The following is a 14,017-nucleotide window of genomic DNA, read 5'->3' as shown; positions in this document are numbered from 1 at the left end:
TTCACTTACGACTATTTTTTAACTAAGCAGGCGGACACATAAGCATAGGTGGTGGAAGCCAGTCGAACTTTGCTTGGGATGGGATTAGCTTGATAAATTGCTCAGAGCTAAAACACACAAAAGTCAGGCACAGAACTTAAAATAATAACGTCATAAATACTATATATGCAGATAGTGCAAAAATAAACATACACGAAATGATAAGGCAATAAAATCTATTACAACTATATACAACTTAACATTTTTTGCTTCAAAGAAGCTTTTTGTTGAAAGAATTGTCTCACATTTATAAATTTATACAAGACAATCGGTGTTCTGCGTTTAGTGCATTCATTACAAACCCAACAACTCTTCGTGAACTAGTAGGAAGAGTAAGTTAGTTGCAATCAACTCCGTACTGAGTATAGAAGTAAGCAAGATGTTAGTCTGACTTTGAATACCAAAGATGCGTTTATGGAACTTGGTGCTCTGAGGGAATAAATAATTTCAGTAGATGTTATCAACAGGTTTGAATAGCAACGATATAGATACTAGAAATTGTCACGAAATAGGAGATGAGTACCATTATCTTTTAATTTGTCCATTGTTTAATACTGATCGAGATAAATATATTGATAGACATATAAGAACAAGACCTAATATGATAAAGTTTATTGACTTGTTTACGACAGATAACCATATCAAACTGAAAAAACTTAGTATAATGTGTGACAAGATAATGAAATATCTTATTAATTTTCAAACATACCTGTGACCAATTGGCGTCACACTTATATATATCTCACCAGTTAAGTATATATTACTTAGCGCTTTTTAAAAATATACATGTAGAAAATAACTGACTACATCAGCAGTCTAGCCTGACTTCCGATTGTACAGTTAGACTGCTTTCACAGTTGGTCAAGTTATTTCAGACTATTCTCTTGTATTTAGCTTTCTTGCTCGTCTAAAGCTTTCGTCTCTTCATTTTTAGGCAGCTAGGAGTTCAATACATATTTATAATAAAACATACATGTATTTATAATACAGTAAACATTTAAATAATAATAATAATGATACGCACAACAACGATAATAATAAGAAGAAACACATACGGATTCTTTCTTAGAGAAACAATCATTTTTCATAGAGCAAAGAAGATATTTTACTGTAAAGTATATTATTGTGTTTATATATAAGAAATCAATCATTGTATATAGCCCTATATATGAACAATTTGTAGCCGTTTTCCTTTTTGTCATGTGATGTATTACTGAATGTATGTATTATAGAAATGTATATGCTGATGCTGCCCACATAAAGTGGGACACATGCTTATTTGTAAATAAACTTGAAACTTTCATTTTTACTTTACAGAAAGAATCTATATATGAAACAAGCAGTGATTCACCACTACCGGAAGTGCCGATCACAGTGGATAGCAACCGACACGTGTTACACTAACCGTCACCAGTATCCAGATACCTCTATGAAAAAGTTTTTATCAAAAGTCAGAAATACACTTACTGAGAAGAAAAAGATGTTACTTCTTTAGAATTAACTATTATTAAAATACATACTGAACAAAAATATGTGGATTCCTTATTATATTTGCAAATTTGTAGAGCAAATTCATTTATAGCAAATCTGGGACCAAATTGAACACAGAGCTTTAGGAGGGAATAATTACCAACAATTCATTAAAACATTATTAATGAGCCGCACCATGAGAAAACCAACATACTGTAAAATCATTTAATTTCGTGGGTATGAAATTTCGTGGTTTTGGTCAAAACGGCCATTTCTTGGGGATATGAATTCGTGGATATCAACTTTTGAACATAAAATGAATGGGACTTTTACTTGTTCGTTGGGATTAAATTTCGTGGATTGACTCGACCACGAAATCGACAAAAATTAGTCCCCCACGAATATTAATGATTTCACAGTAGTACATTTGCGACCAGCATGGATCCAGACCAGCCTGCGCATCCGCGCAATCTAGTCAGGATCCATGCTGTTCGCTAACGGTTTCTCTGATTGCAATAGGCTTAGAAAGCGAACAGCATGAATCCTGTCCAGACTGCGCGGATGCGCAGGCTGGTCTGGATCCATGTTGGTCGCAAATGCACTATGTTGGTTTTCTCATGGTGCGGCTCAATTATCTTGATGCATACTTCTCATCATGAAAATGTTAGGAATGATCACATGAAAACATTTGTTTCATTCTCGCTTTTAAAAACCATGAACCATTAATTACATGGACAAATAAACTTCTCATTTTCCAGTATTTTTCAATACATGTGTATTTTGACCACTATGCTTTATGTATTCATCCGGTAAACGGCCATTCCAATACATCCCTTCTACTGCTTCTCTTTTCGAGTGACCATCTAGCAATGTACTTGTTCTGCAAAATGTATTTTATTATATTTATATTTTATCAGTTAAAAAAGATGTTGATGAATTACATTTAATATTTTGCAAGTATGTTTTAGGAGTTAAATCCCAAACTCCAAATGTTGCTGTAATTGGTGAGTTGGGAAGATTCCCTCTATCTGTCCTCTTCAAAGAACGGTCTTTTAAGTTCTGGTTAAATTAATGAAGAACGTTGAATCCCAACGCTACAGTATGTATAACGACCTTTTAAATAATGTATACAATTCATGCTGACCAAGTCGTATCAATTTAATTATCGACCATTTGGGTTTTACAAATATTAGAAATAACTTTGACGAAAACTTTAATTATTAACCAATGTTTATAAACAGATTACAAGATCAATATATTCAAGACTAATACTATGTCTAAACTAGAATACTACTGCAAATATAAGAAAGCATTTTGTTTTGAAAATTATATAGAAAAGATACTAAACGATAATTCAAGAAAGTGTTTGGCGTCCTTAACACTGTCTTCTCATGAATTAGAAATTGAATTAGGATGATATACTGGTATAGATAGAAATGAAAGAGTATGCAAATTGTATACCCAAAATGTAACTGAATCAGAGATCATTTTCTATTGTGTTGTGACAAATATAGATACATAAGACGTAAATATCTGTGCAATATTTCTTGGCCCTCTCTTAATAAACTCGTATCTGTTATGTCAAATGTGAAAAAGAATCATCTCTTAAACATTTGTAAATTTATAAAAGAAGCTATGCTTCAACGTAACAATACCCTGTCAAATATTACTGTTTCCTAGTTATTCATGTGTACATGTATATATTGTTATGATTGTGTACATTGTGTCTTTGCCATATTTCTTTTACAATGTAAATGACAAAAAGCAAGTAATTTGCTGATTTGAAAATAAAATTTGAACTTTAATTAATTAAACTTTCTATTTTTCTGTTTGCAACACGTTGAAATATAAATGTTCTATCTACTTTAAATGAATTATTTCACGGACCGAGGTACTTAGCTTGGATCAGGTCTGCATCATTCACATGCAATAAGGGTTATATTATGCATGCTGCTGTTTATTTTTTGCTGATTCTGATAAAAAAAATTAAGGATCGACATACCATGGAAAACATTGGTCATTTCAATATGATGTACACCTTAAACGCATCTAATACAATCACTACATCAAAATCATGTTTCTGTTACAAAACAAAAATAACATATGTGCTTCAGTGTGATCCTGATGGGATATGCGAAAAATTATGAGACATATCAATATGTAATTTAATTTTGAGATGGCCCAGTATATGTGGTTGGCATCGTAACATTTCATAGCATTGTTTTTGTTTAATTATTCATTGGTATGTGCATTCTTTTACTTTCTTTTTCTTTCTTTTATATTCTTAACTTCAACATCACCATTGTCATCATCTGTTTTATCGTCATAATTATATTCAGCACATTTCCCATTAGAAAAGTCAAAAATAGACATAGAAGATAACTAGTGTAACATCGAAATAATTTTAATGTGCAATATTTTCAAGAATGGTTAACATATCTTAGTATTTAGCTACATATTCTAACCGAATTTTACTCATTGAATTTGTCTAGATGCGTTTACTTTACTCCATCGTCCAAAGGGTATGTGAAATTATCTCTACTGGTGACTTTTACAACATATTTGAAGAGAAAAGACTATCAAATTGTAACCTCAAATATTTAAAAAAGAAAAACATGGGATGTGTATCAAAATATTTTGTGAAGTACCAAAGTGAAAATGTCAAGGTATTGCATGTCACTTATACGGTGTAGATTGCAAATAAAATGCGGTGTCGGCGTATTACTTACATCGCATGTGTCAGAGGGGAGTAAATATAAAAATTATCCCTTCCCTCGGTAAAACATAAAATCCGCAGGAAGAGCATAAAAAATCTTAACAGAAATTGATTGGCAAATAACAACAAATGAGGAACAAAAAATACGGAGCAACAAACAGAAACTCAAGTTAGAAATGAATTGTACAAGCAAAATATAATTGTACAAGCAAAATATGATGGAAACATTTAAGTGTATATTAAGTGTAATTCAGATGTTTCAATCTCTATCATTATTAACGTATGATAATAACAAGTTTGAGACAAAATGCCAAATATTCCATAACGTTGTCGGCACCAAATTCCGATGTAACTATTTTATCACCATGATAGGTATATAATGCATATTAAAACCCTTTCAGTCTGATTTACAATCATTGCATATTGTGACAAGTAAACCAAAAAGACGGCCATTTTACACAGTTTCGGTCATTTTATGACCTTTTTTTTATTTTACTTGACGTATAAAGTAACAGATGTGATAGTATCTTTATTATCGCAACACCTGCGAGTAAAACCGAACTGGTTTAGTGATTTGTCAGGTAGCTGAACACTAAGATACATATTTAAAATACATTACACTGAAACTTAAACCTCGGTAGAGATTGGTTACATTAAAAAAACTACATTCAAACAATTAAGCCTAAATTACTTTAGAGGTGCGACATGATAAGGATCTGTTTCTATTTGTTATTGATAGGAAATACAAACACATACATAATGAAAACTTAGCAGATGCAAACCAATCTCTTACAAAAGCTTGCATCCTTTCAACAAACATAAATATCTAAAAAGCCGCCGAAAACAACCGGAAGGTGATAAGTCATCGGACGAACTTGTTCCTTCCTCATACCAGTATAAAATGGAAAACATCGCAACATATACATTATCATTTTTTATTTTGTTACCTAACGGTAGGATACGTTTCACATTCATTTTGAGAATTTAGAATTTTCGCATAGTCATGGTAAGTAAAAAAATTCAAGATTTATATTTTAGCTAATGTTATTTTAAATAAATACACAATCCTTGACTGTTTATATTATATAGTTTTAACGTGATTAGATTAGATTAGATCATTTATTAGAGTCTCACCCGTTTATACACATATACAAACATAAAATAGCACATATCATACAAGTAAATGGCAATTCTATATAGAATTACAAGAGACTATATAAATATTATACTCATACCATAAAATGTTACACTATTAAATCATATTCTAATATGCTTGCCCCTGTTAAAACACTCCTACGCTAAAATGACGTCATATTAACGCGCGGTGACGTCAAAGATTTTGTTGCGGCCAAGAAAGAAGCTTCTACATTTTATCTACTGTTTTAGATTATTTGTTTGTTTGTTTTGTGTTTAACGCCGTTTTTCAACAGTATTAAGGGCATATTAGAATCGAAATAATTTATAGCACAAGCGTGTTTTAACACTATTTATACACTCGGGTGGTGATACGTCGTTCAAATAATTCCACTCGGGCTGCGCCCTCGTGAAATTATTACGCCCGACGTATAACCACCCATTGTGCATAAATAGTGTTAAAGCACTCATTTGCTATAAATTATTTCTTAAGTCAAAATATTGCAAGTATATTGTATTGTGTTTGTTTCATGTATGTGTGTGTGTGAGTGTGTGTGTGTGCGCGTGTGCGTGCATGAGTTGTATGTATTGTGTTGATTTGGGTTGTGCTGTATGTGTGTGTCTGCGTGCGTGTGTGTACGAGCCTGTGTTTGTATGTGCCTACAATAAAGAATTACATCTGACAATAACTGAAGCAGTTCTATGCAAAACTTTTATTTATACGTGAGAGTCAATATCAGTACAGGTTATATTGTACATAAAATGCTAAAATACACTTTCTTCATTAACCATTATCTTATTTAAAATACAACCTAAACCACAGATACCTCTGCTAATCCAAGGTTAAAAGCTATGACTACAACACATTTAAACCTTGAATCAGTAAAGAAACACATATGTGTCATTTAAAAACAAAACTAAACGTGTGTAAGACTGTTTGATAAGGTATCATAAATTTTTGAAGAAAATTGAACTTGGCGATCTGATAAATTTACTATTTATTTATTTAATAAATAGAAAAAGTGGAAACTCCACAGGTCGCTCAACACAACAAAAACGAAAATGTTGCAGGCTCGGTTTGATTGAGCCTGTTCATGGACGGTAGTGGAAATGCATGCTACCGTCCACGCCCTCTAGCCCCGGGTTGAGCAGAACTCATTATTTACACATGTTAAAAATACAAAAAATTTAGAGACATCCGCAGATGTGTTCATACGGCGGTGCACATGGAACCTTCAATGCTACACTAGTGTGTAATTCCATGAAAAGCGGCGTATGGTCCCCAGTTAAAATAATGGGTTTGCTCTAAACGAGAAAACAATGAGCAGAACTAAACAAACTTGAATTTAGAAAGGGGATCTGAGGTTATGGAGCCCGCATATCACAGGAACTGCCAAAAGACAAAATTAAAAAGCAGGCACCATATCCAAGGGGTGATTATACAATACCCAAAGCTATAAAAGCGGGAGTAGTGGAACCATCCAGGCCGAAATGCTCATGTTTAGAAACTAAACAGTACCAATAACACGACATAAAAGTCGTACTGAACAATCTGAGAAGATCGAAATATAACAGCCCTGATTGAATGTACAACCATGATACGCTTTTTATGGTGATTTGCATTTTCATGTATGATTCTGACAAAAATCAAACGTGTAATAATTTCATTTCATTTTAAATTTTAGGGTTTTAAACTGCACAAATTTATTATATGGATGGTTATTGGACAAATGGTCAGCAAAAGAGTAATTTCAAGGGCAGTTACACGACATTGTGAGGAGATGACACTGGAAGAAAAGGCCGGCTTGAAGAGGAATTTGGCAAGAACATATCAGGGATTGCACTGGACATTTTGGAAATTACCTCCATTTCAAAAGGGAGTTAGGGAATTATTTCCACAAGATGAGTAAGTCTATATCAAGAATGTAGGATCTTTTTTTGTTTTTTTCGACAATTAAAATTTTTTTTCATACTCTATGAGCTGGAATTGCATAAGTTTCTAAGACAAGTAATAGCAGGAAAAAAACACAAGTCACCGCACTCGGTTTTATTTAATAGGGCATTTTCTTCTTCCACTGTTTGAACATGTTCAAATAAATATTTTTCAAAATGGCGGATATCCTTAAAAACGCTCGTACATCGTCAGTAAGTGTTAACGTTGGCAAAGATTCTGAAACGCCAGTTGTGTTAACCTGACAATTACATGTGCCAACGATGGCAGGGTAAAATTATTCGGTAAGGCAGTGCCCGACTGTGTTTTGCTATAAATATGTTTTACTTTATCTGTGTATAATTCACGCAGATTCCCATACATTTAGAGGATATTAGTGTCTTTTCATATGGATTGAATAAAATAATACAATACAAGGCATTTATCCATTTTATTTAACGAGTTTAATAAATTCAATGAGGAAAAGCACAAATGTAATATTCTTTTTAATCGTGTGAGGAACACTGCTATGAGTTGTGGTTTGAGGGGAGCTGAATTCTTGGTTCATGGCTTTTTTCTTTTTGGATATTTATCCTTGTTTATTTTTTGTCATGTTTGAATAATTTGCGTAAATAAACTTTGTTGTGGAGTTAAGTGATATTTTCTATTCACAAAACAATTGTTCTGAGGAATATTATTTGTGTCTTTCTCAACCTTGAAATTGCTACCCTGATCTTAGTATCGGAAAGCTGTATTTTAGTACGCTGTTTGCATTGATATATTTTGTTTTTGTTTCGATACTGTTTTGTGTTGATGTTTGGCAATTGTTAAACATTTTTCAACAACTACACTACTCAACTTTTATAATCGGCTCTTTGGATATTTTATGACACAAGTAAATATACATATCAAACATACAATTGTTTAGTCATATTTTACCAATAGAAGTGTGTAAAAGTTCATTTCATTTACCTTAAAAATCATCAAATAAAACAGTTTTAACAACAACGACCATTACAACCAAAGTCACAATTTGCAGTACGTCAAACCAATCAATGCCCGCTGACCGCATTAAATGCCACCAGGCAACAGTACCAGCAAGAAAATGTTCTTCCTGTTGTTGTTGTTTGTATCGTAGCTGCAAATCGCGGCATGACACTACCTCGAGGTAACCCACAGTGTCAAACTGCTGAGAGTACAAGACACATACTGATGTGTGAAGAATTGATCGCCCCACTCAAAGTCAGGGTTTAATATAATTGAGAACATTTAGAACTTTCTTGAGGCCTACCGCACTCGGCTATCTTATAGAACTGGAACGTGCATGACGTCATTGACACTTAGGACATTATTCAAACGCTGTTGCCTGGGATAATCAATGTGGACGGCAAGCATACGTGTTATTAATGTTATGTTATGCTATTGTGATATTGTCTGAAAGGTGTATTGTTGTTGTGTTGTTATGCGGTGATTTTTAAATCGAATGAAATGAATTGTAAAACAAGAAATAAAATAACAGAATGATTGTTTAATGAGTTTTTTCAGGGAGAGGACTCGAGAGTGGTCAATATAAGCTAGTAGCTTACAACACAGTTGAAATAAATTGAATTAGCATTAACTAAATGGCTATTACCATTTTCAAATGGCAATGACAGCTTCTATTTTCCATTTGTTAATTCAGAGATATATTTCTTAATGTATGCATTAGACAATCTCTATAGGTTGGCTACTGCCTTACAAAAATATTATAAGCATTTACCTTGTATTTAATGCATTTTCAGCGCTTTGGTGACAAACACAGCAACTGAATCACAAATAAGTGAAGCACCTAAGGGAACTTGTCCAGCAGAAATTAAACCGGGAGTTAAACTTTGTCCAGTGCGTTACGTGCAACAAACTGATAAAAGCAGAATTCCAGAGAATATCGTTCAAGCTCGCTGTAACTGTGAACATTGTTTCCATGTCAATTCATCCCTCTTGGTGGGGAAGTGTGAGGAAGTGCAAGTACTTACACCAGTTTTGAGGAGAACAGTCGGCGAATGTAAATATAAGCAGGACATAGAACACGTGACCATTGCATGCACATGCAGGATGCAACAGTTAGAAATAGTCAATGTATAAATCTAGTAAATTGTATGTAATTATTTGTCTGCCATTGAAAGAGAACATGTGAATAAAATCTTTAAAACACTCAAGCCAATACCTTATCATTTCTTATAAAGAAGATAATGATTTTAAATGCCTGCCTATGTAAGATAGGTTTTTCCTAACCCGAAGGTCAGCCGGGAACGAGAAAGAGTGGTAGCTAAAGAAGTCTCCTATCTGCGCTGTCCCGAGGGTTGGGAAAACACCTGGCTGACACGGACAGACACTAAAGATGATTTCTCTTGTCTACCATTGTAAAATGTTCTAAGATATTGTAAATTAAAAAATCTCGCGTGTAGTTTATGATGTCATAACGTGCGCGTGTACATTGTCTTTTCCCTAGGACCGAGGGATATCATTGTCTTTCCCTTCTAGGTAGGTAAAGAAGTTTCTTGCCAAGTTAGAAAAAGTCATACATTACCTACAAGAAGATAAATGTACTAGTAATATATATCAAATACTGCTGCAATGTACTTCAATTGTTCGTTTAAATTTTCAAGACTATAAGGAAAATTGACACTATATACGTCTATACATGTGGTTACTTCAATGAATATTTGAATATCTTATATGTCAAAATTGGGCTTTATAAATCAATGTTAAATATCCGATGATTCTTTTATTGTTTTTTTTTTTTTTTTTTTTGCTTTTTAAAAGTAAAAGTGGCCAGGAGAACACCTTGAACACCTTAGTTATTGAGCGCAAGAAAGCATACTATCGTCTATGTATAGGTTAGCATTTATAAAATTAAACTGGTCTGGCACTAATCTGTTTAGTGTTTGAACTCCGATAATTTGAAAAATATTGCAATGCCATTGGACAAAAAATAATTTCAAACACTAAGAGTGAAATAAAACAATTCAATAAAGAGATAAACACAAGTTATCATTTCCTTATATTGTAAATTAGTTGCTATATAGGGTCCTCATATAAAGACGGACTTCTATACTTCTGTTGTTTGTAAGAATTTCCTTGCTACTTAGCTTGCATGGCAAATAAATACACCTGACCTTCGACTTTAAGTTGATACTGGGCCTCAATGTAGTCGTCTACCTTTTATTCGTGTTCTTGTGCTGAATGTTATCCCCTCTATGTGTTCGAAAATGGAGACAATTGCTGCCCTGAAACGTGCAAGCGCAACATTATCACATTGCACTTTTACAAAAGGTAGATCTATAAAAGTTTGTCAAAGACACATGAACATTGGACATTGACCACAACAAAAGTCATGCGTTATGAATAGCCTAATTACTGGGAATGTGTTAAAAGTCTTCATATTTGTAAAACCATTAATTAATCCTAAACAACCATTTAAAACAAAACATAAAAAGTGTGCTGCATTACATCTTATAAAAACCAAGCACTTTGTATTCCCCCTAATTGTTTTTCTTCAGCCAGTGTTATGAAATAATTATGCAGTTTGAATGAAAAGCTTATCTAAGACAATAAAAGGTGAAACAAAATACACATGATGACAGGTATAAACTGTATATGATGATAAGAATAATAATTTGTTTGTTTTTTCGTATTCGCGTTTAACAACAATTTGAGTCATATAAACTTGTAGCAGTGCTTATTATGCTGCCTCACGAGAATATCACGCAGATGACACGTGACATGATTACCCACCCAGTCACATTTAAATGACTACCGGCATACCAGTCTTCATACTGTCCTCTCAATGCTGAGCACCGAGTGAGGAATCACTAGTATCAATTTAACGCCTTTGGTGCGACGCGGCCAGTAAGCGTACCACCGACCTCCAGCGTTCGAACCGGGCGCTCTACCACTAGGCTACCGAGGCAGTATCACAAGAAGAATAATAATAGTAGTAATAATATAAGTAATAATAGGAAGGACTTTTCATATATTTTCATATTAACAAAGATAGTATTTGTTTTGTTTTTGCTGGGTTTAGACTCACACCGACAAAATTTAGGTAATATGGCGGATTTTCCCAGTTTTTGATGGTATCGGAAGATCCAATGTTTGCCTCCGGGCATCACAAAAGTATGATAACTTTAAGTAAAACTATGTGTAATTATGTTGAGAGCATCCAACGTAGAAAACTTGTAATAAATCCCCCAAGTTCTCATTATAGGTCATCAATGAATTTTATTTTATATTTAGTTCGATATTCAGGTTACTACCGATGATCTTAGTTTGAATCGTTACAACAATCGTCTTGGTAGAATATTAATTAGTTTACATCACCTCATCATACACAACGCCGTTAGGGAATTTTTCTGAATAATAAAGATGTAAATAAATGAAATGTGACACGATATTGGGGAAAAAAACAAAAACAACAGTGCCTTTTGTAATTCAAAATGAAATACATTTATTTTTGTCTCACATTAAAGAATGTTGCCAATTCACGTATTGAAGTTAAACAGCTTGAGTTACAAATAATTATTTCAGTTCAGTCTCTTGTAAATAGATCAGCAAACTGTTTCTTTGTAGGAAAGAATGTACGTGTAAGTTATTGTTCATTTTGTGACTCGTGCATACTCAGTTACAGTATAAACAACAGCACTCGGCCCAAATAGCCTATAAGAAAACAAGTCGAATTTTCTTACTGTACAAACAGCCACAAACAAAAATCATAGTATGAATATGTGCAATAGAAAATGACATAGCGTTAAATTTTATATAAACTATTCTGTAAATGTTGGTATAAGGAGTGAGACTCACCAGAAGTGTTTCTGCTACTGACCGCTTTACGTTTCAAAACGCCGGGTGCCCAAGTGTGTTTCACTATTTCTTCGATCTATACGTTTTACTTTTATTGGCATATATATTAATCGTGTACACGTCCATACATACAGTCTTTGAGGGTTACGAAGTGAAAGGTCAGCGCTCTTGGAACTTCTCCTAATGGATGTCGATCCTTTTTTACTGTCAGTTTTGACGCATAATTTGTGCCAGTGCGGTTTTTCTTGGTGTTTGTTTTGTACATCGTTACTCATTTGTGGAGTCGGTATATACCGTAAAGATTCAAATAATTCCGCCTGTCTTCTTTAATGGTCCCTATGAGCTAAAGATGGGAAAAATACTTTAAACGACTTCTCCTCTCATGAATCTGTATCTTCACTTAATTTGGTCTTTAGCATCCTCAGGTGCTCTCTCAAGATACGGTAGTTCAAATGGTTACTAGAACTACCAGAGCTGAGTATATAACACCTTTAAATGTCTTATACTAACGAACTGCTTGATGTATCTTCGCCACACTTGGTACTTAGCTTTTGTGTAAGGTCGCTTATTGTTAAAGCTAGTTTTGGTTCGTCTCTTTAAGGGGCCAATAATCAAAAGTAGCAACATTTTTAACAACTATGGACTGCTTGATGTTACGTTTCATCATACAGTGTTTTTTTTTACTTAAATTCATGATCAAACGTTCAAGATCTGGTGAACGACTTGGGGCTATTATGGTCCTCTTTTAAAATATATTATCACGGAAATATTGCACAAAATTTTCATCTAAACGTTTGGCGTTGTCTTCAAAGTGAATAAAGCAGTATTTTTCGAAATGTGTTTGGTCCTCAATGAAACTTTATTAAACAGACATGTTTTAAAACTTGGTTTGCATTTCAGCCTGTTAATTTTGCATACGAAAAAAAAAAAACAAAAACAAAAAACCTAAAGGTGAACAACGGCTCTAGTTACGGTTTAGATGTTTTGATTGTTTTAAAGGATAGTACTATAATAGTTAATTCGTTTTGTTTTTCATAATGTCACTGCTTTATTCCTCAAGTAATAGGATATGTGAAGAACTGACCTTTTTGTTGTTGTTGTTGAGTTTATGGGCGAGAATATCTGCGCCTTCGTCGCTGATCGTAAGGCCGCAACGGGCGTCTTTTCATGCCGTCTATCGTAGTCCTAGTGGAGTACCATATTCGTCGTTCGTTGATCATGACAATAAATATAGAGGAGGCACCGCCCTTCTTTAGGCCACAGCTCTCGCCATTAGTTGTGACTCCATCAGCTGATCTCAATATAATTATGAAGACTTCCGGTGGAGACGCATGCCTTCTCCGCGACGTGCACGCTGCGAGACCAAGAGAGAAGACTGACCTTTCAGTGTCACATGTCAATTTATATGCAATAAATACGGTGTTTATTGCAAATATAACTGTGGTGTTAACATCTTTCATCAACTACGTCAGAGCGTAGTAAAACTAAAAATTATGTACAAAAATGCGCTTGAATTAACATTTAAATTGCTAATTACAATAGCAAATGAGGAAGAAGAAAACTTTGGACATTTATGGTAAGAACAAGAAAACAAAAAGCAGATACTTCAGTTAAGTATATACATGATGAAGAAAAAAAGCACACACACATGTAGGCGTTTTTAAAGTAAAAAAAAAGCAACACTAGGCGAAATATACAATAATGTGAGCACTTTAATTCCTTAGTAATCATATTCAGGCAATTATATATGCATGTACCTTAGAACCTTGAAATAATTATCTTTATTGACGTCCGATTGTAATTATTTTACACACATTTACATTTTGTACGATATCTCCCAGGAGCAGAGGATGCCACGTGGACCGTCGACCGGAAGCAGCGGCCGCGGA

The 14,017-nt window shown here is 33.8% G+C and overlaps 1 protein-coding gene across 1 annotated transcript; it reads left to right on the top strand.

The window, feature by feature from the left end:
• The first annotated feature begins 7,061 nt into the window (after positions 1 to 7,061).
• Positions 7,062 to 9,470, top strand: LOC123548026 (uncharacterized). Its single transcript, XM_045335262.2, has 2 exons — positions 7,062 to 7,265; positions 9,071 to 9,470. Exons 1-2 carry the CDS (start codon positions 7,075 to 7,077, stop codon positions 9,408 to 9,410), a joined length of 531 nt encoding a protein of 176 aa, XP_045191197.2. The 5' UTR covers positions 7,062 to 7,074; the 3' UTR covers positions 9,411 to 9,470.
• Positions 9,471 to 14,017: the final 4,547 nt, after the last annotated feature.

The sequence above is a fragment of the Mercenaria mercenaria genome, chromosome 9 (genome assembly GCF_021730395.1).
Source record: "Mercenaria mercenaria strain notata chromosome 9, MADL_Memer_1, whole genome shotgun sequence".
Lineage (NCBI taxonomy): Eukaryota > Metazoa > Mollusca > Bivalvia > Venerida > Veneridae > Mercenaria > Mercenaria mercenaria.
This window is presented reverse-complemented; position numbering and strand designations above follow the sequence as displayed.

Bases quoted from the DNA above. Each gene is read 5' to 3' on its own strand.
- LOC123548026 (XM_045335262.2), top strand. From the start codon at position 7,075: ATGGTTATTGGACAAATGGTCAGCAAAAGAGTAATTTCAAGGGCAGTT. The intron at 7,266-9,070 runs GTAAGTCTATAT...ATGCATTTTCAG, and splicing joins GAATTATTTCCACAAGATGA to CGCTTTGGTGACAAACACAG.